Source organism: Salvelinus sp. IW2-2015, linkage group LG18 (genome assembly GCF_002910315.2).
Source record: "Salvelinus sp. IW2-2015 linkage group LG18, ASM291031v2, whole genome shotgun sequence".
Lineage (NCBI taxonomy): Eukaryota > Metazoa > Chordata > Actinopteri > Salmoniformes > Salmonidae > Salvelinus > Salvelinus sp. IW2-2015.
Window position 1 is genome coordinate 25,065,382 of NC_036858.1, and position 25,312 is coordinate 25,090,693.

Genomic DNA, 25,312 nt, shown 5'->3' on the forward strand with positions numbered 1-25,312 from the left:
GAAAAGAAAGAAAAAGGGAAGGGAAAAGGGAAAAGGGAGAAAAAAAAGAAAAGGGAGGGGAGGGGGGAGAAAAAAAAGGGGGGGGGGAACGGAGAAAAAAATACAAAATTCTCATAATTACCTGTAAGCTTTGTCCAAACATTTCAAACTACTTTCCTAATACAACTTTAGGTATTTTTTTTACGTAAATAATAGCTAAAATTTAAGACGGGACTAACTGTGTTCAAAACCAGAGGAAAACAAAGTGTAGCGTGCTTTTCAGGTCACGCGCCTCTATCAAAGAGTACACTTCTCTCTACCCTGTTCTGAACAGTGCTACTTCTTAATTCCAAAGGAAAAACCTCAACCAATTTCTAAAGACTGTTGACATCCAGTGGAAGCGAAAGGAACTGCAAGAAAGTCCCTTAGGAATCTGGGTACCCAATGAAACCCATTGAAAAGAGTGACCTCAAAAAAAAAAGTCTGAATGGTTTGTCCTCAGGGTTTCGCCTGCCAAATAGTTCTGTATACCACAGACATGATTCAAACAGTTTTAGAAACTTCAGAGTGATTTCCATCCAAATCTACTAATAATATGCATATCTTAGCTTCTGGGCCTGAGTAGCAGGCAGTTTACTTTGGACACGCTTTTCATCTGGACGTGAAAATGCTGCCCCCTATCCCAAATACGTTTTAACATACATAGGTTGGGGTCATTAAAACTAGTTTTTCAACCAATTCACTAATTTCTTGTTAACAAACTATAGTTTCGGTTAGGACATCACTTTGTGCATAACACAAGTAATTTTTCAATTTTTTAAAGACATTACATTATTTGACTTATAATTCATTGTATGACAATTCCAGTGGGTCAGAAGTTGACATACACTAAGTTGACTGTGCCTTTAAACAGCTTGGAAAATTCCAGAAAATGATGTCTTGGCTTTAGAAGCTTCTGATAGGCTAATTTGACATAATCTGAGTCATTTGGAGGTATACCTGTGGATGTATTTTAAGGCCTACCTTCAAACTCAGTGCCTCTTTGCTTGACTTCATGGGAAAATCAAAAGATCTCAGCAAGACCACAGAAAAATAATTGTAGACCTCCACAAGTCTGGTTCATCCTTGGGAGCAATTTCCAAATGCTTGAAGGTAGCATGTTCATCTGTACAAACAATAGTACGCAAGTATAAACACCATGGGACCACGCAGCCGTCATACTGCTCAGGAAGGAGACGCATTCTGCCTCCTAGAGATGAACGTACTTTGGTGCGAAAAGTGCAAATCAATCCCAGAACAACAGCAAAGGACCTTGTGAAGATGCTGGAGGAAACAGGTACAAACGTATCTATATCCACAGTAAAACGAGTCCTATATCGACATAACCTGAAAGGCCGCTCAGCAAGGAAGAAGCCACTGCTCCAAACCCGCCATAAAAAAGCCAGACACGGTTTGGAACTGCACATGGGGACAAAAATCGTACTTTTTGGAGAAATGTCCTCTGGTCTGATTAAATAAAAATAGAACTGTTTGGCCATAATGACCATCGTTATGTGGAGGAAAAAGAGGGAGACTTGCAAGCCGAAGAACACCATCCCAACCGTGAAGCATGGGGTGGCAGCATCATGTTGTGGGGGTGCTTTGCTGCAGGAGGTACTGGTGCACTTCACAAATAGATGGCATCATGAGAGAGAAAATTATGTGGATATATTGAAGCAACATCAGTCAGGAAGTTAAAGCTTGGTCGCAAATGGGTCTTCCAAATGGACAATCACCCAAGCATACTTCCAAAGTTGTGGCAAAATGGCCTAAGGACAACAAAGTCAAGGTATTGGAGTGGCCATCACAAAGCCCTGACCTCAATCCCATAGAAAATGTGTGGGCAGAACTGAAAAGCGTGTGCGAGCAAGGAGGCCTACAAACCTGACTCAGTTACACCAGCTCTGTCAGGAGGAATGGGCCAAAATTCACCCAACTTATTGTGGGAAGCTTGTGGAAGGCTACCCGAAACGTTTTACCCAAATTAAACCATTTAAAGGCAATGCTACCAAATACTAATTGATGTTATGTAAACTTCTGACCCACTGGGAATGTGATGAAAGAAATAAAAGCTGAAATAAATCATTCTCTCTACTATTATTTCTGACATTTTGCATTCTTATAATAAAGTGGTGATAATAACTGACCTAAGACAGGGACTTTTTATTAGGATTAAATGTCAAGAATTGTGAAAAAGTGGAGTTTAAATGTATTTGGCTAAGGTGTATGTAAACTTCCGACTTCAACTGAATTTACACACACACACATTTATTTGTATTTTTTTCCAGAACATTAACCGTGTGTATGTAGATGTGTGTAGGTAGATGCGGAAAGATAGATACACATTTTTTGTTGCAAGTTGGGGGGGGGGGGGTTTCACACCTAGCCCGGTTATTAACAATTCTTTAGTAAAGGTTAATAGTCTATTGTTCAGCTAATAGCCCATCCTGCTACATTTGTGAAAAAAATATTATTATTCAGAGATAAAGTGAACATTTAAATCTCATTGATTTATCAAGACCAGTCCCCATGCTTGCCTCAGAGCAGAGCGAAACGGTGCTAAAATAGTTGTAGGTTTTTGCTTCTAACTTCAATATGCTCTTTAAATAAATAAGACCTACACTATTTTTAACAGCACATTACTCAACAGTAGTGAGACTCATATGGCCTATGGTAGGCCTACAGTATATCGKAAAATATTTTTTCAATGATGTGACTCTCCGCCAATAATTACATTTAGAGGATTGCAGGACTCTATATTAATATCTAAGGGGCATTTTCCGTTAGGATCTGTGAGAATATCTGAGAATATCTAAGGGGGTTTTATATAATTCTWAATGAATTAATAACAATAAATATAATAAATCGCTTTGTTTAAAAAGTAACGATATTTTGGAGATTTCGTTTTCATTTAACCTAGAGTGAGTGAGAAAAAGGCAATTCTTGAACATGGGGTGAGACATTCTCACTAATTTGTAAATAAAGCCAGTTTGTTATTTATAAATATTTATTTCTGGAGAAAACCTAACTTGATTATTTAGCAAACATCACCTGCTTATATTCAGTCAACATGAAGATTATTCTTGAAATGAATTGCTCGACTGGTGTAGGTTTTCTGCATCTGTTGGTGTGCAACACTTGCATAACAAGTTAGCTATATTTTCAGCACCAGCCACTCTTCACCTCCTATTGATTGCACTSCRGTTGCCAGCATTTTTTTAAATTGAACCTTTATTTAACTAGGTAAGTCAGTTAAGAACAAATTCTTATTTACAAGGAYAGCCTACTCCTTCCTCCTGTTGTACAGCGCCATATTTTCCATTCCATTCAAATGGAAACCCTGAGGGTTTTGTTTTTCTCTGAATAGAAACACCATAATATTAAACAAATGTATTAAGCCAAATGTCTTAAAATCAATYCCATATACTATGTTATTAGAAAAAGGTTTTAAATTCTCTGTTAATGCCAATACAGAAGACTATAAAATGATTCTCAAAGATGCCCTCTGGTGGTCAAACTAGCAATAACTTGCATTAAAACTTCTTATGGATGCAATCCCGTTAACGGSATGATATGACAACAGCCAGTTGTGCAAGGCGCCAAATTCAAACAACAGAAATCTCATAATTAAAATTCCTCAAACATACATGCATCTTATACCATTTTAAAGGTAATCTTGTTGTTAATCACCAAAGTTCCGATTTCAAATAGGCTTTACAGCGAAAGCACCACAAACGATTAGTTAGGTCACCAAAATCACAGAAAAACACAGCCATTTTTCCAGCCAAGACAGGAGTCACAAAAAGCAGAAATAGAGATCAATTTAATCACTAACCTTTGATGATCTTCATCAGAGACACTCAGAGGACTTCATGTTACACAATACATATATGTTTTGTTCGATAAAGTTCATATTTATATCCAAAAACATGTTACATGTTTTACAATGAATTAAAGATACACTTGTTCTTAATGCAACCGCTGTGTCAGATTTCAAAAGCTTTACGGCAAAAGCACAATATTCAATAATCTGAGAACAGCGTTCAGCCACAAAGGAAGCCATACAGTTACCCGCCAAATTGGGTGCAGTCAACAAAACTCATAAATAGTATTATAAATCTTCACTTACCTTTGCTGATCTTCGTCGGAATGCACTCCCAGGACTCCCACTTCCACAAGAAATGTTTGTTTGGTTCGGTAATGTCCATCAATTATGTCAAAATAGCTATTTTTGTTAGCATGTTTGGTAAACAAAGTTAGGAAGTGCGTTCACTAAAAGCAGACGAAATGTCAAAAAGTTCCTTAACAGTCAGTAGAAACATGTCAAACGATGTATTGAATCAATCTTTAGAATGTTTTTAACATAAATCTTGAATAACGTTCCAACCGGAGAATACCATTGACTTCAGATGTGCGATTGAACAGAGCTCCCTCTCATGTGAACGCGCATGGTCACAGCATGGTCACCTCATGGCAGACCTGACTAAGTCCTGTCTCCTTCGGCCCCACTTCACAGTAGAGGCATCAGACAMGGTTCTACAGACTGTTGACATCTAGTGGAAGCCATAGGAAGTGCAAAAAKATCCATATCCCACTGTGTATTCAATAGGGGCAGGGTTGAAAATCGACCAACCTCAGATTTCCCACTTCCTGTTTGGATTTCTTCTCAGGTTTTTGCCTGCCATATGAGTTCTGTTATACTCACAGACATCATTCAAACAGTTTTAGAAACTTCAGTGTTTTATATCCAATACTAATAATAATATGCATATATTAGCAACTGGGACTGAGGCGCAGGCAGTTTCCTATGGGCACCTCTSGGCACCTTTCATCCAAGCTACTCAATACTGCSCCTGCAGCCATAAGAAGTTAACAGAAAAATGGCTGACAAATAAATAATGTGCCACAGAATGCTGCAGCAGCCCGCAAGGTGTACCGYAGTATGACGCAACTTTGAAAGGAGAAACCACTGTACTCTGCGTCTCACAAAGACACGGCTGTTGGAACCAAAAATCTAAAATTTGGACAGATTTACACCGGTCTAATGTCCATTGCTCATGTTTCTTGGACCAAGCAAGTCTCTTTTTATTATTGGTGTCCTTTAGTAATGGTTTCTTTTCATCTATTCGATCATGAAGGCCTGATTCACGCAGTCTCCTYTGAACAGTTGATGTTGAGATGTGTCTGTTACTTGAACTCTGTGAAGCATTTATTTGGGCTACAATCTGACRTGCAGTTAACTCTAATAAACATATCCTCTGCAGCAGAGGCAACTCTGGCTCTTCCTTTCCTGTGGCGGTCCTCATGAGACCCAGTTTCATCATAGCGSTTGATGGTTCTTGAAATTTTCTGGAWTGACTCACCTTCATGTCTTAAAGTAATGATGGACTGTCGTCTTTGTTTATTTTGGCTGTTCTTGCCATAATATGGACTTGGTCTTTTACCAAATAGGGCTATCTTCTGTTTACCACCCCTACCTTGTCACAACACAACTGATTGGCTCAAACACATTAAGAAGGAAAGAAATTCTACAAATGAACTTTTAACAAGGCACACCTGTTAATTGAAATGCATTCCAGGTGACTACCTCATGAGGATGGTTGAGAATGCCAAGAGTGTGCAAAGCTCTCATCAAGGCAAATGGTGGCTACTTTGAAGAATCTCAAAGTTTTGATCAAATCAAATATTTTGATTTGTTTAACACTTTTTTTGATTACTACATGATTCCGTATGTTTTATTTCATAGTTTTGATGTCTTCACTATTATTCTACAATGTAGAAAATAGTTTTAAAAAATAAAGAAAAAGTGTGTCCAAACGTTTAACTGGGACTGTATATAGAGTGTGCGACACTCATTTATTTTTATAGCTTACTGTTAATTCGCAGAGTCAGCACCTCTACGTAAAATAATTTTCTCTGGGTGTGCTCCAGCTCATGCTTTTTATTATACACACGCATGCACACACATCAAAACACACACACTCTAACCCCGAGTTGTGTCTCCCAGTGTAGCGATGCAGTACCTGTGGGAGACAGGAATGTTTCGGTGGTGTGATGGAGACATGTACCATGTTACACCTCTACACCTGGCTGCTGATACTGGCAACACTGAGGTGGTCCGTTACCTGCTCCGAGGAAAGGTGAGACGTACACACTTGCTTGGTAAGGAAGTCCGATGATGACGTTCATGTTTCACTTCTATTGGGGAGTTTTGCTATGGAGTTTCCYTTAGAGTTCCGTTCCTCAAATCACATTATCTCTTACGAACAGGGCATGTAAGGTTGTGGGTCGTGTACTAATAATATCTCCTTTCTCCTAAAAGCATTGCATTTGTGGAGGCATGGGCAATTGGGAGTTTTCACCATATTTATTATACCATATTTATTATTCAAATCAGTGAAGGGATGGAGAATCTCAATTGCATACTTATCGTGTCCTCTCTTGGTGACGACTGACTGCACTTGAGATGGTCACTGTCCTCGGTTATGTGGTGCTGACTTTCTAGTGGACGTCGCTGTCCAGTAGAATGGTGCTGCATCTCTGTTAGAGGTCGACCGATTAATCGGAATGGCCGATTTCAAGTTTTCATAACAATCAKAAATCKGTATTTTTGGACACCTTTATTTAACTAGACAAGTCAGTTAAGAACACATTCTTATTTTCAATGACGACCTAGTAACGGTGGGTTAACTGCCTTGTTCAGAGGCAGAACGACAGATTTTTACCTTGTCAGCTCGGGGATTCAATCTTGCAACCTTACGGTTAACTAGTCCAACGCTCTAACCACCTGATTACATTGCACTCCACGAGGAGCCTGCCTGTTACGCGAATGCAGTAAGAAGCCAAGGTAAGTTGCTAGCTAGCATTAAACGTTTCTTATAAAAAACAATCAATCAATCAATCATAATCACTAGTTATCTACACATGGTTGATGATATTACTAGTTTATCTAGCGTGTCCTGCGTTGCATATAATCGATGCGGTGGCATTCGCGAAAAGGACTGTGCGTTGTCTCCAACGTGTACCTACCATAAACATCAATGCCTTTCTTAAAATCAATACACACGTAATATTTTTAAACCTGCATATTTAGTTAATATTGCCTGCTAACATGAATTTCTGTCACGGTTTTCTAAAGTAGAACCCAGAAGCAGACCAGGACAAGGAGAGTAGGACGAAGGTGAGTATTTATTTACAAGTTTAAACGTAGAGGTAGAAAGATCCAGATGGCGGAGCGGGCAGCGGAGGTGAGTTGATGGAGTGATAGGCAGATCCAAGGGAGTAACAGAAGCCACCGACGACCAGGCAGGGATGTGGTGAGTGTTCCGGGTGAATGACTGTAGACAGAACAAATGAGGTAAGTTCAAGGCAAGCAAGACGTACAAACAACAAAACAAACTCTATCAAACTGGAGGCTGATACGCTGGCAACATCATACTGTTCATGGCTAACGATCCGGCAGGGAATGGATGGCAGGTCAGAGCTTATGAAGTGGATGGGTGATGATCAGGACCAGGTGTGCAGATAGCTGATGGGATACAGGTGCGGGTAATCAGAGATCTCCAACTAGCTACGTTGCCCGGCAACCAGACAGGGTACGTTCCAGGACACCCGGAAAAACACTCCAGGACAGAACACAGGCAAAACAGACTCAGGAAGCGGGATTCGTGACAGTACCCCCCCTCCGACGAATGCCCGGACTACCCGGAGCGCCAGGGTGGAGGCGGTAAAGTCACGAAGCAGGTCAGCATCAAGGATCTGACTCCGAGGAATCCAACCTCCTCTCCTCTGGCCATATCCTTCCCATCCACGAGATACTGGAACCCTCGACCCCGCCGTCTGGAGTCCATGATGCGGCGCACCGTGTAGGCAGGACCACTCCGATCATCCGAGGAGGAGGGAGACGAGGAGGAGGGGGAAACAGAGGACTGAGGAGAACCGGCTTGAGGCAGGAGACATGAAAGGTGTGTACTCTAAGCGTTGCAGGCAACTTGAGTCGAACCACACAACAGGATTAATGATTCTCTCCACCACAAACGGACCAATGAACTTCTGTGACAGTTTTTTCGACTCAGTCCGTAGAGGAAGATCCCGTGTAGCCAACCAAACCTTATCTCCGACGGTATAAGCGGGGGCAGGAATACGGCGACGATTCGTCTGGATCTGATACCGGTCAGAAACTCTAAGGAGGGCCTTCCTGGCCCGTGCCAGGTCGCGGTGGCAAGACGAATGTGGGCCTGGACAGAGGGAACCGAGAGATCCCTCTCCTGAGAAGGAAACAAGGGAGGTTGGTAACCGTACAGGCACTGGAAGGGAGACATCCCAGTGGCAGATGAAGGGAGAGTATTATGGGCATACTCGACCCAGGGTAACTGAGAGGACCAAGAGGTGGGATCAGAGGAGACAAGGCAGCGCAGCGTGGACTCCATCTTCTGGTTGGCTCTCTCCGCCTGACCATTAGATTGGGGTGAAATCCAGATGTGAGACTGACTGTAGCTCCAATGGCCAAACAGAAGGATCTCCAGACAGCAGAGGTAAACTGAGGACCACGGTCAGAAACAATGTCACTGGGCAACCCGTGGACCCTGAAACTCCTAACAAGGATCTCGGACGTCTCAGTGGCAGATGAAGCCTGGAGATGGGACAAAGTGAGCAAACTTGCTGAATCTGTCCACAATGGTCAGAATGACCGTGTTCCCAACAGAAGAGGGCAACCCGTGACAAAGTCCAGGGCAGATGCGACAAGGTCACCGGGGAATAGGTAGGGGGTGAAGAAGCCCAGAGCTGGGCCGATTGGTACTCTTATTCTGCGCACAAACAGGACAAGCGGCAACAACCTCCGGGTATCTTCTCCCATGGCAGGCCACCAAAATCGTCTGCGCAGTAGCGCCATAGTCCGAGCAAACGCCAGGGTGACAAGCTATCTTGCTGGCGTGGGACCACTGAAGTACAGCAGAACGGACCGACTCAGGCACGAACAACGACCGGGTGGACCGTTACCGGGCCGGGCTGCGTCCGAAGGCCGCCATCACATCTCCATGTAACGGCTCCACGACAAAGTTTGGGGAAGATCGTCTCAGTCTTGGCCCCACTCTCCTCCGTCTTGGAGAACATCCGGGACAAGGCGTCCGCTTGCGTTCTTCGACCCAGGTCGGTGGGGAGGAAGTGACAGAGCCTTCTGCTTACTGAACACTTCACCCAAATCGTGATAGGTTTCTGGAACCAGGGACAAATCAGGGAGAACAGACTCACTGACCTGACTGGGAACAGCATGAGAACAGGCAGTCCTAAGGCAGTTAGCATGACACTCAATGCCCAACTAGTTACTTACCGTCCACCCAATCAAACGAGGGATTGTGTGTTCTCTCAGCCAGGGGTACCAAAGAACCAGAGGAACATGGGGCGACGGCAGAATGAGAAAGAGATAACCTCTGAATGATTCCCCGACAACACATCTTAACCGGTTCAGTCCTCATAGTGATCCGTGCCAGACTACTGCCGTTCAGAGTGGTTGCTTCAATGGCTTCCGGCAATTGCTCCTTGGAAACCCCAGCTGTCCACCAAGTCGGCATCAATAAAGCTGCATCGGCTCTGATCGATAAAGCGTTCATCGCTAAACTCTGATTCTTATTCATGAGGCCGCAGGAAAACGGGGTCTGACAGGGTTCTTGGGAAGGTTGAAACGGCTCGCTAAAGTCCTCCCAAACCTATGCGAGCCGGGCAGTTTAACGGGCGCTGAGGACAAGCGGAGATGTAATGTCCGAGCTACACAGTAGAGGCAGCTATTGGTCTCACGTCTACGTTGGCGCTCTCCTTAGTTAACCCGTGTCGCCCCACTTGCATGGGTTCAGGATCTGGCGGCAAGACACTCCACTAAATCCGGTGTGGGGAATAATGATCCACATTTTCTGGTCCACTTCATGACCCGATGGTAACCGAGTTGCTGATTGATTGACGGGCCCACTGCTTCTCCTCCTTCTCTCTCGGACTCTATTATCCACCGAATAGATAATGTGACAAAACTGTCCAGGTCACTAGGCTGGATAGGAATCAGCTCGTCCCTTGAGTTGCTCCGACAACCCCTGGTAAAAAGCCGCTTGTAGTGACTCTCATTCCAACACTCTCCACAGGCCAATGTCCTGAATTCAATCACAAAGTCTGCCACACTGCGAGCTCCTTTGGCGATGAGAGAACAAACGTTTAGCTGCGTCTTACTCGGACTGGATGTGTCAAAAAGCTTTCTCATTCTGCGTGAACTCCTGGTATGAGCCATGCAGGTGTCCTGTCGTTCCAACGGCTGAAGCCCATTTCCAGAGCTCTACCAGCAGCAGTTCAATAACAAAAGCTATCTAGCTTTCTCTGTTGCGTAAGAGTAAGGGCTGCAGATCAAAAACTCTAAACCACACTGCATAAGAAATGAACGGCATCTTCCAAGTCCCTTCGTACTATCCAGGCGTCGGAACTTGGGCTCGGAAGGAAACGCTCCAGAAGCGGCAGGTGAGAGGGGTGAAACAGGTGGTGGATGATCGCCGGCAAACTGAGCTGATCGCTGGATACTCGTCCAGCTAGCAGAGAAGTTCCGGACTGAAAAGCTATCTCCTGTAGCGCCGTGCTGTGTTTGTCCAATATCTTCTCCTGCTGGGTAATGGCATGGCAAATGGAGTCCGGTCGCTGGGTTTCATCCTTGGCCGGATCGTTCTGTCACGGTTTTCTAAAGTAGACCAGAATCAGACCAGGACAAGGAGAGTAGGACGAAGGTGAGTATTTATTTACAAGTTTAAACGTAGAGGTAGAAGATCCAGAATGGCGGAGCGGGCAGCGGAGGTGAGTTGATGGAGTGAATAGGCAGATCCAAGGGAGTAACAGAAGCCACCGACGACCAGGCAGGGATGGGGTGAGTGTTCCGGGTGAATGACTTGTAGACAGAACAAATGGAGGTAAAGTTCAAGGCAAGCAAGACGTACAAAACAACAAAAAAACTCTATCAAACGGAGGCTGATACGCTGGCACAACATACTGTTCATGGCTAACGACCGCAGGGAATGGATGGCAGGTCAGAGCTTATGAAGTGAGGGGTGATGATCAGGACCAGGTGTGCAGATAGCTGATGGGATACAGGTGCGGGTAATCAGAGATCTCCAACTAGCTACGTCGCCGGCAACAGACAGGGTACGTTCCAGGACACCGGAAAACACTCCAGGACAGAACACAGGCAAAAACAGACTCAGGAAGCGGGATCGTGACAATTTCTTTTAACCTAGGAAAAATGGTGTCACTTCTCTTGCAACAAAGTCAGGGTATATGCAGCAGTTTGGGCGCCTAGCCTCATTGCAAACTGTGTGAAGACTATTTCTTCCTACAAAGACAGCAACTTCGCCAACCGGGGGATGATTTTAACAAAAGCGCGATTTGCGAAAAAAGCACAATCGTCGACGACTGTACACTAACCATAAACTCAATGCCTTTCTTAAAATCAATACACAGAAGTAGATTATTTTTAAACTGCATATTTAGCTAAAAGAAATCCAGGTTAGCAGGCAATATTAACCAGGTGAAATTGTGTCACTTTCTCTTGCGTTTATTGCACGCAGAGCCAGGGTATATGCCAACAGTTTGGCGCACCTGGCTCGTTGCGAACTAATTTGCCAGAATTTTACGTAATTTATGACAAACATTGAGGTTGTGCAATGTAACAGGAATATTTAGACTTATGGATGCACCGTTAGATTAAAATACGTAACGGTTCCGTATTTCACTGAAAGAATAAACGTTTTTTTGAGATGATAGTTCCCCGGATTTGACCATATTTAATGACTAAGGCTCAATTTCGTGTGTTAGTATGTATAATTAAGTCTATGATTTGATAGAGCAGTCTGACTGAGCGATGGTAGGGCACCAGCATGCTCGTAAGCATTAATCGCTCACAACAGCACTTTCGTGCGTTTTGCCAGCAGCTCGTCGATGTGCTTCAAGCATTGCGCTGTTTATGACTTCAAGCCTATCAATCTCCGAGTTTAGGCTGGTGTAAATCGATGGGAAATGGCTAGCTAGTTAGCGGGGTGGCGCGCTAATAGCGTTTCAAACGTCACTCGCTCTGAGACTTGGAGTAGTTGTTCCTTGCTCTGCATGGGTAACGCTGCTTCGAGGGTGGCTGTTGTCGATGTGTTCCTGGTTAGAGCCCAGGTAGGAGCGAGGAGAGGGACGGAAGCTATACTGTTACACTGGCAATACTAAAGTGCCTATAAGAACATCCAATAGTCAAAGGTATATGAATTACAAATCGTATAGAGAGAAATAGTCCTATAATTCCTATAATAACTACAACCTAAAACTTCTTACCTGGGAATTTGAGACTCATGTTAAAAGGAACCACCAGCTTTCATATGTTCTCATGTTCTGAGCAAGGCACTTACTAGCTTTCTTAAATGGCACATATTTCACTTTTACTTTATTCCCCAACACTTTGTTTTTGCATTATTTAAACCAAATTGAACATGTTTCATTATTTATTTGAGGCTAAATTGATTTTATTGATGTATTACATTAAGTTAAAATAAGTGTTCATTCAGTATTGTTGTAATTGTCATTATTACAAATACATTTTAAAAATCGGCCGATTAATTGGTATCGGCTTTTTTTGGTCCTCCAATAATCGGTATCGGCGTTGAAAAATCATAATCGGTTGACCTCTAATCTCTGTGACATGCGCTCTTTGCTAAAAGATCTGGAGCCCGAAGGAGCCCTCGGCAGTAGTATCCTTTATCTTTTTAGGATTGTTGCTGCACTGTTTTAAAGTATTTTTTGTTTGTATGTGTGGCAGAGGTGTATGGTGGAGACTGTGGATGAGGATGGGTTGACAGCGGTCCATGTGGCAGCTGAGAGGGGCTGTGTAGAGGTGTGTTGGACGCTGTTACAGAGATCCGGCTTCAGGATGCTACACTTGAAGACCTATAGCGGACACACGCCTCTGGACCTCTGCAGGCAGGGAAAGACATTCAGGTGGGTCCCAATATCTATAACATTTACCTTCAAATTGGTTTTGTTCATTAGGCACAAAACRGAAGAAAACTGACCAAAATGTAATTTTTATTTTCATCTTGTGAAACATTTAAAAAACTTTTCCATTGTGTAACCTAATGAATACAACCCAGGAATATATAACACTGTCAACGCCTTCTGTACATCTAACTGTCCCATTGCCATACCGTCACCTGGAACATCACTTTAACATTTTAACCATCTCTATTATGTTGGGGTTGTATTTCCACAGACACTTGCAGCTGACCAAACTACTGACCCGCTACATGAGGGAGCCACCATTCAACAAACCGGACGAGTCCCACCGTAAGTGCTGAGGCTGTGATAAGTTTAACTGTAATGRACATTGTATGACATTGAATTGTGTTTCACTGTATAATTGTGTGTGTGCGTGTATGCGTGCGTCTCTCTCTCTGGGTGTGTGTGTTTGCGCGTGCATGCATCCAGTCCTTTACTACTGGACGTTATTCTTCCCATGTCTGATTGGAGGAGCTATTCTGATTATCGCAACAATGTTGGGGGGCTACGGAGGGATAACGTGCGCCGTCCTCTTCCCCTGGCTGGCCAGGAGTATATTTTCCCAGTTCCACCGCATGACGACCTACCAGAGGTATAAACACTGTGTGTGTGTGTGCTAACTATGTGTGTATCTGCACTATACAGTAAATTCATCCATTGTATTGGTCTTTGTTCCATTACCTGTCCTATGTTGTGTTGCAGGTTGGCCAACCCCGTCTACCTAGGGACTGTGATAGCTGGATTGTTCCACTCTCTAGTCTGCTTCTACTACAGAATACTACCGCCTAATATCCTTTATATTACAGTGATAGTATATTACCTAATATCGTGTACTGCCTAATTCTATTACAAAGTATATACTTTTCACATACATTGAATGCCTGATGAAGACTGTRGCTTTAACCACATCAAATTGCAAACCTTGCTAGTGACYGTAGTTACTGGARGTTGTGGTCAATTATTCTGTAGCTGAATCATGATGAATATATTTTACACTGACTATCCATCATACATCATATGTATGTAGCCTACATGTAGTATATTTAAGCAATAATGCACAAGGGGGTGTGGTATATGGCCAATATACCACGGCTAAGGGCTGTTCTTAYGCATGACGCAACGCAGAGTGCCTTGATACAGCCCTTAGCTGTGGTATATTGGCCGTATACCACAAACATCCGAGGGGCCTTATTGCTCTTATAAACTGGTTACCAACGTAATTACAGCAGTAAAATAAATGTTTTGTCATACTCGTGGTATATGGTCTGATATACCACGGCTGTCAGCCAATCAGCATTCAGGGCTCGAACGACCCAGTTTATAAGGTTGGTTGAGTCTTAACCCGCTGTGACGCTTGTGGGGTGATGGTGTTCTGGGTCATGTGTCGCTGGTCCAGTTCTCTGTGGTTCTGGTCTTGTTCTGGATGGTTCTAACCCAGGATCCTGGAGAGTTGGGACCGGGAGATGCAGATCCTCGCTACTCCTCCATAACAGACCTGCTGGAGAACAACCAGAATCCTCAGAGGTTCTGCATCTACTGTGAGGTGAGGAGAACCAGTCAATCAATCTTTATTATGAGTTGAAACAGACAGAGGTTCTGTATCTACTGTAACATGAGGAGAGCAAGTTTAAGTTAGTGTTCCAGCTGAGAATTGAGTTGTGGCCAGTTTATCCTGCCCTCCTTTTGTCATGGTATTATAGTGGCGACTATAGTCCCCACTATAGTAAGTGTTGATTGGGCAATGCATGTTAAGTTGACTCGTCAATCCTCAATATTCTTRAACGAAACTGTGCACATCCACAGAGAACTACATTCCCTAAATGCTCATCAAACAACGCCTCGATCCATTCAGCAGTTTTCTTTTACAAAGATAGGTTTTTGGCATTCTGACATTTCTAGTTGACTCAACTTTGGCAAATGTGTTGAGGCAACTCAGGAGTGTATGTAAGCAGACCTTTCCTGCCCCAAAGTAAACTAGAAATCGTGTTGCAGCTGGTTGCCTTGATTTTTWAAAAGTTGACTCAACTCAAATTGTACAGTGTATGCACATCAATAGCAGTAGCTATTGTTCATATGTCAAATTTAGGGTAGGCTTGCTTATTTAAATKTCCTTAATTTTTGGGGAATTGCCAACACTATGTCACTTAAAACATATAGTTTTTATATATGATATGATTATAGAAAAGATAAGTGTTTGTCACTGCTATTCCCTCTCTCTCCATCTAGTTGTTCCAGCCAGACCATACTAAACACTGTAAATTGTGTGATGTGTGTGTGAGGGATTACGACCACCACTGCCTGTTCCTGAACCGCTGTGTTGGCGGTGGCAACCACCGCCTCTTCATCATCTTTATCCTCTCCATGGCCACAGCACACCTCCTTTTCATTGCCGTGGCAACTTACCACCTGTATGTGGTCGTGGTGTCCCTTGAGGACCAGTCATTGGTTAGGGCAGTAGCTGCACAGTTCTGGGTGGTCTCCTTGACGATAATGAACGTTCTGACAATCCTTTGGGAGGTGTGGTTGTTGACGGAACAGTTTGACGCCATCGCCATTGGAACTACCACCTACTTCAAACCTACCTGCGAGACTCGGCCACGGTCGCTAGGACAACGCTGGACAACAGTGCTTACCTTCCTATTGGAGGGGAGGAGACGGTTAGATTATGGACTCACGGGGGACAAGATCTCCATAGACATTTAGATAATATGGACTCTAAAACCTATGGTGAAATGAAGAACAATGTATATTTTGTCCGTTTTCCATTCTTAAAACCAGCTGGATCTTCTAGCCTGTTGAGCTAAAGCCTAGGCATTACCTCGTGAAGCAAATACCACTATTAAACATATAACAAGTAGTGTGTAGACCAGAATGAGTTCTAAGAGATCTTAACATTAAAGATAACATGTTACTTAGATAGTCTTTTGAGAGTGCGGTCGTAAACATGTCTGTTAAACATTATACTGGAACATTCCTGCCGTTTAAAAGTTTGGGGTCACTTAGAAATGTCCTTGTTTTTGAAAGAAAAGCAAAAAAAATATCCCATTTAAATAACATCAAATTGATCAGAAGTACAGTGTAGACATTGTTAATGTTGTAAATTACTATTGTAGCTGGAATGGAATATCTATATAGGCGTGCAGAGGCCCATTATCAGCAAACATCACTCCTGTGTTCCCATGACACGTTGTGTTAGCTAATCCAAGTTGAGCATTTTAAAAGGTCTAATTGATCATTAGAAAACCCTTTTGCAATTATGTTAGCACAGCTGAAAACTGTTGTCCTGATTTTATAAAGAAGCAATAAAACTGTCCTATAGACTAGTTGAGTATGTGGAGCATCAGCATTTGTGGGTTCAGTTACAGGCTCAAAATGGCCAGAAACAAAGATCTTTCTTCTGAAACTCGTCAGTCTATTCTTGTTTTGCGAAATGAAGGCTATTCCATACGAGAAATTGCCAAGAAACTGAAGATCTCATACAACGCTGTGTACTACTCCCTTCACAGAACAGCTTAAACTGGCTCTAACAAGTCCTCAACTGACAGCTTCATTAAATAGTACCCACAAAACACCAGTCTCAACGTCAACAGTGAAGAGGCGACTCCAGGATTTTGGCCTTCTGATAATGGGCCTATGTAGATATTCCATATAAAAAATCTGCCTTTTCCAGCTACAATAATCATTTACAACATTATCAATCTCTACACTGTATTTCTGATCAATTTGATGTTATATTAATGGACAAAAAACATTTCTAAGTGATCCCAAGCTTTTGAAAGGTAGTGTAGGTATTGAAAAATGTACACTTTTAATATATAGACTATAGTAGAATGAATGTGGAAATCTTGCCAGCGAACAAACCAACATCAAACTCCTCACATAATGCACTGACTTAACCCCTGTCTGTCTTGGTAAGCATTTCCTATGTATGCATTTGGAGCTAGTTCTCTGTTTTATGTGATGCTCTGAACTATTTTAAAGCCGACAGTACTTCTACAACGATGTAGCTAGTTTATGAATAACTGACTGATTTTGTCTGGCCTGTGAAGGATCCCACTATTTAACTAGTATATCCTGTGGCGTTCATTCTCTGTTTCACATTTTAATGCACGGATGTATTTTAAAACTGTTTCATTGGAGATAACTGTTCACTTGAATTGTTACCTCAGTTTTTTTAATACCTCCCACTAGAACATTTATTTTTAACCTAGGTGTCATTGTTGTTTTAAATAAAAGTTCAATATGATGAAATGATGATGCTTGCCTTTGTTATTGGTGGTGTAAACCATTGGTAAGTGACTAGTGTTAGCTTATAACCGCAATGTCATTTGGATAATTGCATGCCCTTTGAGCTAAAAAGGCATTAGCACTAGGCACTAACACAAGTCTTCAGGTCTCGGGCAACGTTACTTATTAGGCGAGAGGGGTTCACTGTGTGAAACATCCTTCGTGACACGTGTTATCATTAGCTACCTCTCGTTACCTCTCTGACCTGCTCCTTTATAGCAGAACCACATCCAGTCATCTGCCATTACTATCACTGATTTCCTCAATATCCCACAGGGACATACCATATTACTACTAGATTACAGAGGATGATGATTCAGTAGTCATCTGAGCCTGGTATGGTTGGGTAATGTATGTATCTGAGCGGTTTAGCCTTTTATGTCACATCATGTTATTGAATGTCCTCTATGGCCTGCTCTATATACAGGGTGTTTACGATGGGAGAAAGCAGTCTACAGGTTGAGGAGGCCAGAAGACCTCTAACTCTACATAACATCCATCCTGCCTCTGACAAGACATTTCCCTTTCTATTGCTGTATTGATCTCTCTCCCTCTTTATTTCTCATGCTCTCTTTTTTTCTMTTTTTTATTTATTTATTTCACCTTTATTTAACCAGGTAGGCTAGTTGAGAACTAGTTCTCATTTACAACTGCGACCTGGCCAAGATAAAGCWAAGCAGTGCGACACAAACAACAACACAGAGTTACACATGGAATAAACAAACATACAGTCAWTAATACAATAGAGAAAGTCTATATACAGYGTGTGCAAATGAGGTAGGATAAGGGGGAAAGGAAATAAATAGGCCATAGTGGTGAAATKATTACAGTATGGCAAATTAAACACTGGGGTGATAGATGTGCAGAAGATGAGTGTGCAAATAGCGGTACTGGGGTGCAAAGGAGCAAATTAAATAAATAACAATATGGTGATGAGGTAGTTGGATGGKCTATTTACAGATTGGCTATGTACAGGTGCAATGATATGTTTGCTTAAAGCTAGTGAGGGAGATATGARTMTCTTACTTACACGCACTCTCTATCTCYTCTCTCTGTCTCTCTCTCGCATACACACACAGTCCCTTAGTGTTCCCAGCATTCCATTCCAGCTGGTCCTTGTCCATTAGCAAATCAAATCATGTAATGTTAATTACCTCTGTGTTAACTTCATGTGTGTCGTGCCCATTTAAAATCTTGGAAATAACCCGTAGAAAAACAAGTAATCAAAGAAATAGTCACACTCAATAAGTCAAAACCGTACAGTGAATCGAGTTTACATACACTTAGGTTGGATCATTAAAACTCTGTTTTTCAACCACTCCACAAATGTCCTTGTTACAACCTATAGTTTGGGCAAGTCGGTTGGACATCTACGTTGTGCATGACATAAGTTATATTCGCAACAATTGTTTACAGAACATATTTCACTTTATAATTCACTGTATCACAATTCCTGGGTGAGAAAGTTGACATTCACTAAAGTTGACTGTGCCAATAAACAGCTTTGAATATTCCAGAAAATTAATGTCATGACTTTAGAAGCTCCCTGATAGTATTAACGACTCGTACTTCAACCACCTACCTTCAAACTCAGTGCCTCTTGCTTGACATCATGGAAATTCAAAAGAAATCAGCCAGTCTAAAAATAATTGTAGCACTCCACAATCTGGTTCATCCTGGGAGCAATTATCCGAAACACCTGAAGGTACCACGTTCACCTGTACAAACAATAGTACACAGTGTAAACCCATGTGACCACGCAGTTCATAACCGCTCAGGAAGGAGACGCAATTCTGTCTCTAGAGATGAACGTACTTTGGTGGCGAAAAGATGCATCAATCCCAGAACAACAGCAAAGGACCCTTGTGAAGATGCTGGAGGAAACAGGTACAAAGTATCTATATCCACAGTAAAACGAGTCCTATATGGACAAACAACCTAAAAGGCGCTCAGCAAAAGAAGCCACTGCTCAAAAACCGCCAATAATAAGCCAGACTACAGTTTGCAATTGCACATGGGGACCGAAGATCGTACTTTGTGGAGAAATGTCCTCTGGTCTGATGAAAAAAAATAGAACTGTTTGGCCATAATAACCATCCGTTATGTTTGGAGGAAAGAAGGGGTAGGCTTGCAAGCCGAAAGACCACCAACCCAACCGTAAGCAAGGGGGTGGCAAGCATCAGTGTGGGGGGCTTTGTGAGCCGGACACTGGTGCACATTCACAAAATAGATGGATCATCAAGGAGGGATAATATGTGGATATATTGAAAAACACATCCAAGATATCAGTCAAGGAAGTTAAAGCTTGGTCGCAAAATGGTCTTCAAATGGACATATGACCCAAGCATACCAGTGGGGAACAAGTATTTGATACACTACCTGCCGATTTTATTCAGGTTTTCCTACTTACAAAGATGTAGAGTACTGTCATTTTATTCATAGGTACACTTCAACTGTGAGAAGGAATCTAAAAAAAAAATCCAGAAAATCACATTGTAAGATTTTTTAAGTAATTTAATTGGCATTTTATTGCATGGACATAAGTATTTGATACATCAGAAAAGCAGAACTTAATATTTGGTACAGAAACCTTAGTTTGCAATTACAGAGATCAATACGTTCCTGTAGTATCTTGACCAGGTTTTGCACCACCTGCAGCAGGGATTTTGGCCCACTCCTCCATACCAGACCTTCTCCAGATCATCACGTTTTCGGGGCTGTCTGCTGGGCAATACGAGCTTTCGCTCCCTCCAAAAGATTTTCTATTGGGTTCAGGTCTGGAGACTGGCTGGCCAACTCCAGGACCTTGAGATCGTTCTTTACGAAGCCACTCCTTAGTTGCCCTGGCTGTGTGTTTCGGGGATCGATTGTCATGCCCTGAAGACCCCAGCCACCGCTTGCCATCTTCAATGCTCTTAGCTGAGGAGAAGGAGGTTTGTTCAAAGATCTCGCTATACATGCCCATCATCTCTCCTCTCCACAGGTGCAGTCCGTCCTGGTCCTTTGCAGAAAAGCATCCCACCAAAGATGTTCCACCTATGCTTCACGTTGGGATGGTGTTCTTGGGGTTGTACTCATACCTTTTTCTCCTCCAAACACGCGAGTGGATTTAGACCAAAAGCTTCTATTTGTCACGTAGTCTCATCCAGAACCACATGAACCTTCCCCATTTCCCTCCTCTGGGTGACTCCAAACAATCTCGACAGCCCTGGTCATTAGGGCAAACTTATCTCAGACGGCCTGAGACGATGCGCTGGCTTGAGCAGGTGACCTTGCGTGCGCTGCGAGGATCTATCATCAATGAGGCGTAGTGTAGTACTACATGGTTTCTTTGAGACTGTGATGTCCACAAAGCTCTCTTACAGGTCAATTTGACCAGGTTCCTGCTGTGTAGTTCTGGCTGAACATCCTCACATCCTCCATGATCATTGATGCCCCACAATGTGAGAATCCCTTGCCAATTGGCAGCCCAGGACCGAGGGTTGATTGACGTCATCTTGAACTTCTCTTCCCATTTCAATAAATTGTGCGTCAAATATCCAACCAGGTTGTTGCGCTTTCAACACACAGATCTGCTCACCTATTAAGTCCTAGTGCCCATCCCAGAGCCTGTAACAGGTCTTACAATTTATCCCTGATTCCTTACAAGCTCTCTGTCTTGCCATTGTGAGAGGTTGATGTCTGTTTGAATTGAGTGTGTGGGACAGGCTGTTCTTTTTAAGGTACCAGCTAGAGTTCTCTAACAGCTCGTGCACGTACATACAGGAACGAGTGGCACACGAACAGATGGCATTCTATAAAGAAAAAACTAACACGTTCTGGAGAGACCGGAATTCTCTACTGGTATGGTAACAGTAGACATAAATATACTTATTCATGCACAATAAAATGAAATTCTATTACTTTAAAAATCATACAAAGTTATTTTTTGGATTTTTGTTTTAGATTCCAAGTCTCTCTCACAGTATGAGTGACCTATCTGAACTAAAAAAGACACGACACCTCTAACTCTCTTGTAAATAGCTTAGAGATAACCTGTCAAAATCACGGCAGTACGTATAAATACTATGTATGTCTCCCCACGTACTTCCAAAGTTGTGCAAAATGCTTATGGACAAGCGAAAGTCATAGGTATTGGTAAGTGTCAATCACAAAGCCCTGACCTCAATCACTATATAAAGTGTGAGGTGCCAGAACTGATAAAAGCAGAGAATGTCGAGCAAGAGCCTCAACCCTGACTCATTACGACGCTCAGCTCTGTCAGGAGGAATGGGCCAAAATCACCAAACTTTTGTGGAGAAGCTTGTGGAAGCACCTGAAACGTTTGAACCCAAGTTAAACAATTAAATCGTATTTGGCTAAGTGAATGAAACTTCGACTTCAAACGTATAACACCGACTAACAATTTCATAACAAGTGTTAATGTGTGATTGACGAACGGTATTGCAAAACCAATATGGCAAAAACAAACAAAAAATGTCCAATCCTCTTACGGGCCCAGTCCGTGATACCCTCATAACTAACAAAGCACGCTATGAATTTCACTCACTGCTCTCCAAACCCATAGCCTCGGAAACATTCCAAAGGAAGATAATGAAACCCTTCTCCTGGATAAATAGAAAGTGCAATTCTTCGAGATTCAACTATACTGAATTATCTTAATCAGCAATTGCAAAGTTTATAACTACAAACAAACCCATGATAATGTTAGTCACACTATACTCCCTCAATCATGAATCAGTCTTGTTTTAACCTAATTTAGCATGCGCTTACCACCTTAACATGGCAAAGTGTATCTCGGCCACAGAGTCCTAACGATTCTACTCCCAATATTATAATATGGACCGGTCTCTCCTTTCATACATGTCAATTATTCTGGTATGTTACGGACTCAATGTCACAACGACATTACTGTGTAATAGCTGTTTCACCTATAGATATTCCCTGTTGACCCCTCTAAATTGTAATTTATACTTTCTGTCGCAAATGTAGTCCAATTTCTCAGCGTAAAGAATCAGTGATATTGACTCCCAAGGCATCTATTAAAAATAGTTAGACGTGTCCCTACGTCTCCCATAACTTAGGATAGGCTCGTAAGTAGTAAATTCATGCACCCGCCTTTGTGCAACTGGACTGCAGCGTCCAATTTACGAGCTATTACTGTGAAAGAAATGCCATGCTATTGATTAAGAGCTCACCTCAAAACACTTTTTTCACCCAGGTTTAGGTTTGATAAATTCACCTCTGATAGGTAAAGTGTACTTACATTCTGAAATCTTCTCTGATTTATCATCAAAGGGTCCCACATGAAGTGTCGTTTTGTTAATAAAATCCTTTCATATACTAAAAAGGTCCATTAGCATGCACGTTCATTTTATGTATTTCCACTCGTTCAATTGCAAAAAAGGAATCTGTGAAAATTCTATAACCTTAAACGGTTGTTTCAAACCAGTCAAATATTTTGTGTTTTATTCCTCATAAATCCTATAGAGTACACCAGACTTCACTATATTCATTAGGGGTAGTAGCTTTATTCCTTATATCTGCACCAAATATAATTGGTCAGAAGAGTCGACGCCTTTCATGCACGCCGACGTCCGCGGGCGGTCTTCACTTCATCGATCTGTAACTTTGTCAAATAAACACCCACATCAGGTGGTCCAAACAAAGCTAGCTAGATAGCAATGAGGCGGGCATTTAGGGAGCAAAAGACCCAAATTAAACCCGGTGTCTGTTGAAAATGTTAATGCTGCATAACCCTGTAGGCGACAGCAATGCCTTATACACCTTTAGAAAAATATATAAGAATATGGAGAGTTATATGAAGTTGTGATAACTGGGTGTTTTGCATATGTTAACTTATAATATGGCTACTACTACTGGAAAAGCAAATCAAGTAGTCCAAGTACCAGATTTGGCCGATATTCTGTTGCAGAAAAATGTTAATGTAATCAAATTATCTCCTTTGAACACTGGACAGTATAGCATTTTACATGCAGACATTTCACATTTTAGTCGTACGCCAGGCGATGGCCAACCTTCTCCTGGGAGAGTTACAGGGTAGGCCGAGGATGTTAGATCCAACCCAACCCTGCTCTTACACCAATTCGAATCACCTGCTCATCAGGATGAGTGAATCAGGTGTGTAAAGCAGGATTGGAAAAAAACTTGCACACACCGTCACTCTCCAGGAGGAGGAGATTGACTTTTAAGCTCATTAAGTTATCATTCAGATGCACTGTGTACAGACTATCAGAGGATGAAAGTATCAAGAAACAAACATCAATAAGATTAGGGCTGAAACTTGAGTACTTTATCCTACAAGTAGAATAGCTGCTATTTATTTAAGACAATAATCACATCTGATGGACACATCAAATTGTCTAATTCCCCTCTGGTCCTGGAAACTCATAATAAAATAAAATAAAATGTTATTGGTCACATACAGCGTATATTTAGCAGATGTTATTGTGGTGTGTAGCGAAATGGCTTGTGCTTCTTGCTCCGACGTCAGTTAATCTAACAATTACACAAAATCCAATACACACAAATAGTAGGAATGAATTGAGATAAATAACATATGGACCGAGCGATGTCAGAGTGGAACGGACTATAGATATAGTAGATAGTATAGAATACAGTATAGTAATATGAGATGAGTAATGCCAGATAGTAACATTATAGTGACTAAGATCCTGTAGAATAGATAGAAACAGTATATACATATGAGATGAGAAATGCAAGATCGTAGAACATTATTAAGTGACAGAAACCGTAGAATAGTTAGAATACAGTATATCTACATATGATGATTAGTAATTGCCAGATTATGTAACATTGTTAAAGGTGTCTATGTGTTTCCCATTCCTTTAAGAGTGGCCAGTGATTTCTAGTCTATATGCCTATAGGCAGCAGCCTCTAATGTGCTAGTGATGGCTGTTTAACATCTGATGTTGAGATAGAAGCTGTTTTTTCAGCTATCGGTCCCAGCTTTGATGCACCTGTACTGACCCGCCTTCTGGATGATAACGGGTGAAGCAGGCAGTGGTCAGAATATCTTGATGATCTTTTATGGTCTTACTGTGATATCGGGTGCTGTAGGTGTTCCTTTGCGGCGTGCAGTTGCTTGTAACGGCAGTTGATACGAGCCCGACAGGATGCAATTCAATTGTGCATTCTATAAAGTTTGTGAGGGTTTTAGGTGACAAGCCAAATTCTTTAGCCTCCTGAAGGTTGAAGAGGGCTCTTTGTTGCGCCTTTCTTTGACCACAGGCTGTCTGTGTGGGTGGCTCCGTTTCATTTGTCAGTTATGTGTAATGCCAAGGAAATTGAAGCTTTCACTTTCTCCACTGCCCGGTCCCGTACGATGTAATATGGGGGTGCACTCCTCTGCTGTTTTCCTGAAGTCCTCGATCATTCTCCTTTGTTTTGTTGACGATGAGTGAGAGGTTGTTTTTACAGGCAACACCACTCCCAGACAGCTACACCAATTAACTTCTTATGGCTGCAGGGGAGTATTGAAGTAGCGTGGATGAAAGGTGTCCAGAGTAAATGGCCTGCTCCTCTGTCCCAGTTTACTTATTATAGTATTGGATAGAAAACACTCTAAAGTTTCCTAAATACTGTTTGAATTATGTTCTGTGAGATTAACAGAACTTCATATGGCAGGCAAAAACCTAGAAGTTCCACTTCTGTTTGGATTTTCTGGGGGGCCATATTTCAACCAAGCTTCATTGAAATACTGAGAGATATGGATGGGTTTTTTCAACTTCCTACGGCTTCCACTAGATGTCAACCAGTCAATAGACTAAGTCTGAATGACTCTAATGTGAAGGGGGGTCGAAGGAGACAGAAATGTATAAAATCACTGCCATGAGGTGACAGCATCAAACCACGCGCGTTCACGTGAGAGGGCAGCTCCGTCCATCTCTCAATGTGAAGTGGTTGTATA

The 25,312-nt window shown here is 42.2% G+C and overlaps 1 protein-coding gene across 1 annotated transcript in view; it reads left to right on the forward strand.

Annotated features, from left to right (window-relative positions):
- The window catches only part of LOC111978463 (uncharacterized), a 41,661-nt gene extending 24,332 nt beyond the window's left edge, over positions 1–17,329 (forward strand). The window contains exons 4-10 of the mRNA XM_024008544.2: positions 6,026–6,158; positions 12,839–13,017; positions 13,289–13,362; positions 13,504–13,666; positions 13,777–13,862; positions 14,427–14,617; positions 15,301–17,329. Of these exons, the coding sequence (XP_023864312.1) occupies positions 6,026–6,158; positions 12,839–13,017; positions 13,289–13,362; positions 13,504–13,666; positions 13,777–13,862; positions 14,427–14,617; positions 15,301–15,777 (1,303 nt within the window). The 3' untranslated portion in view covers positions 15,778–17,329. The remainder of the gene's footprint in view (positions 1–6,025; positions 6,159–12,838; positions 13,018–13,288; positions 13,363–13,503; positions 13,667–13,776; positions 13,863–14,426; positions 14,618–15,300) is intronic.
- Positions 17,330–25,312: the final 7,983 nt, after the last annotated feature.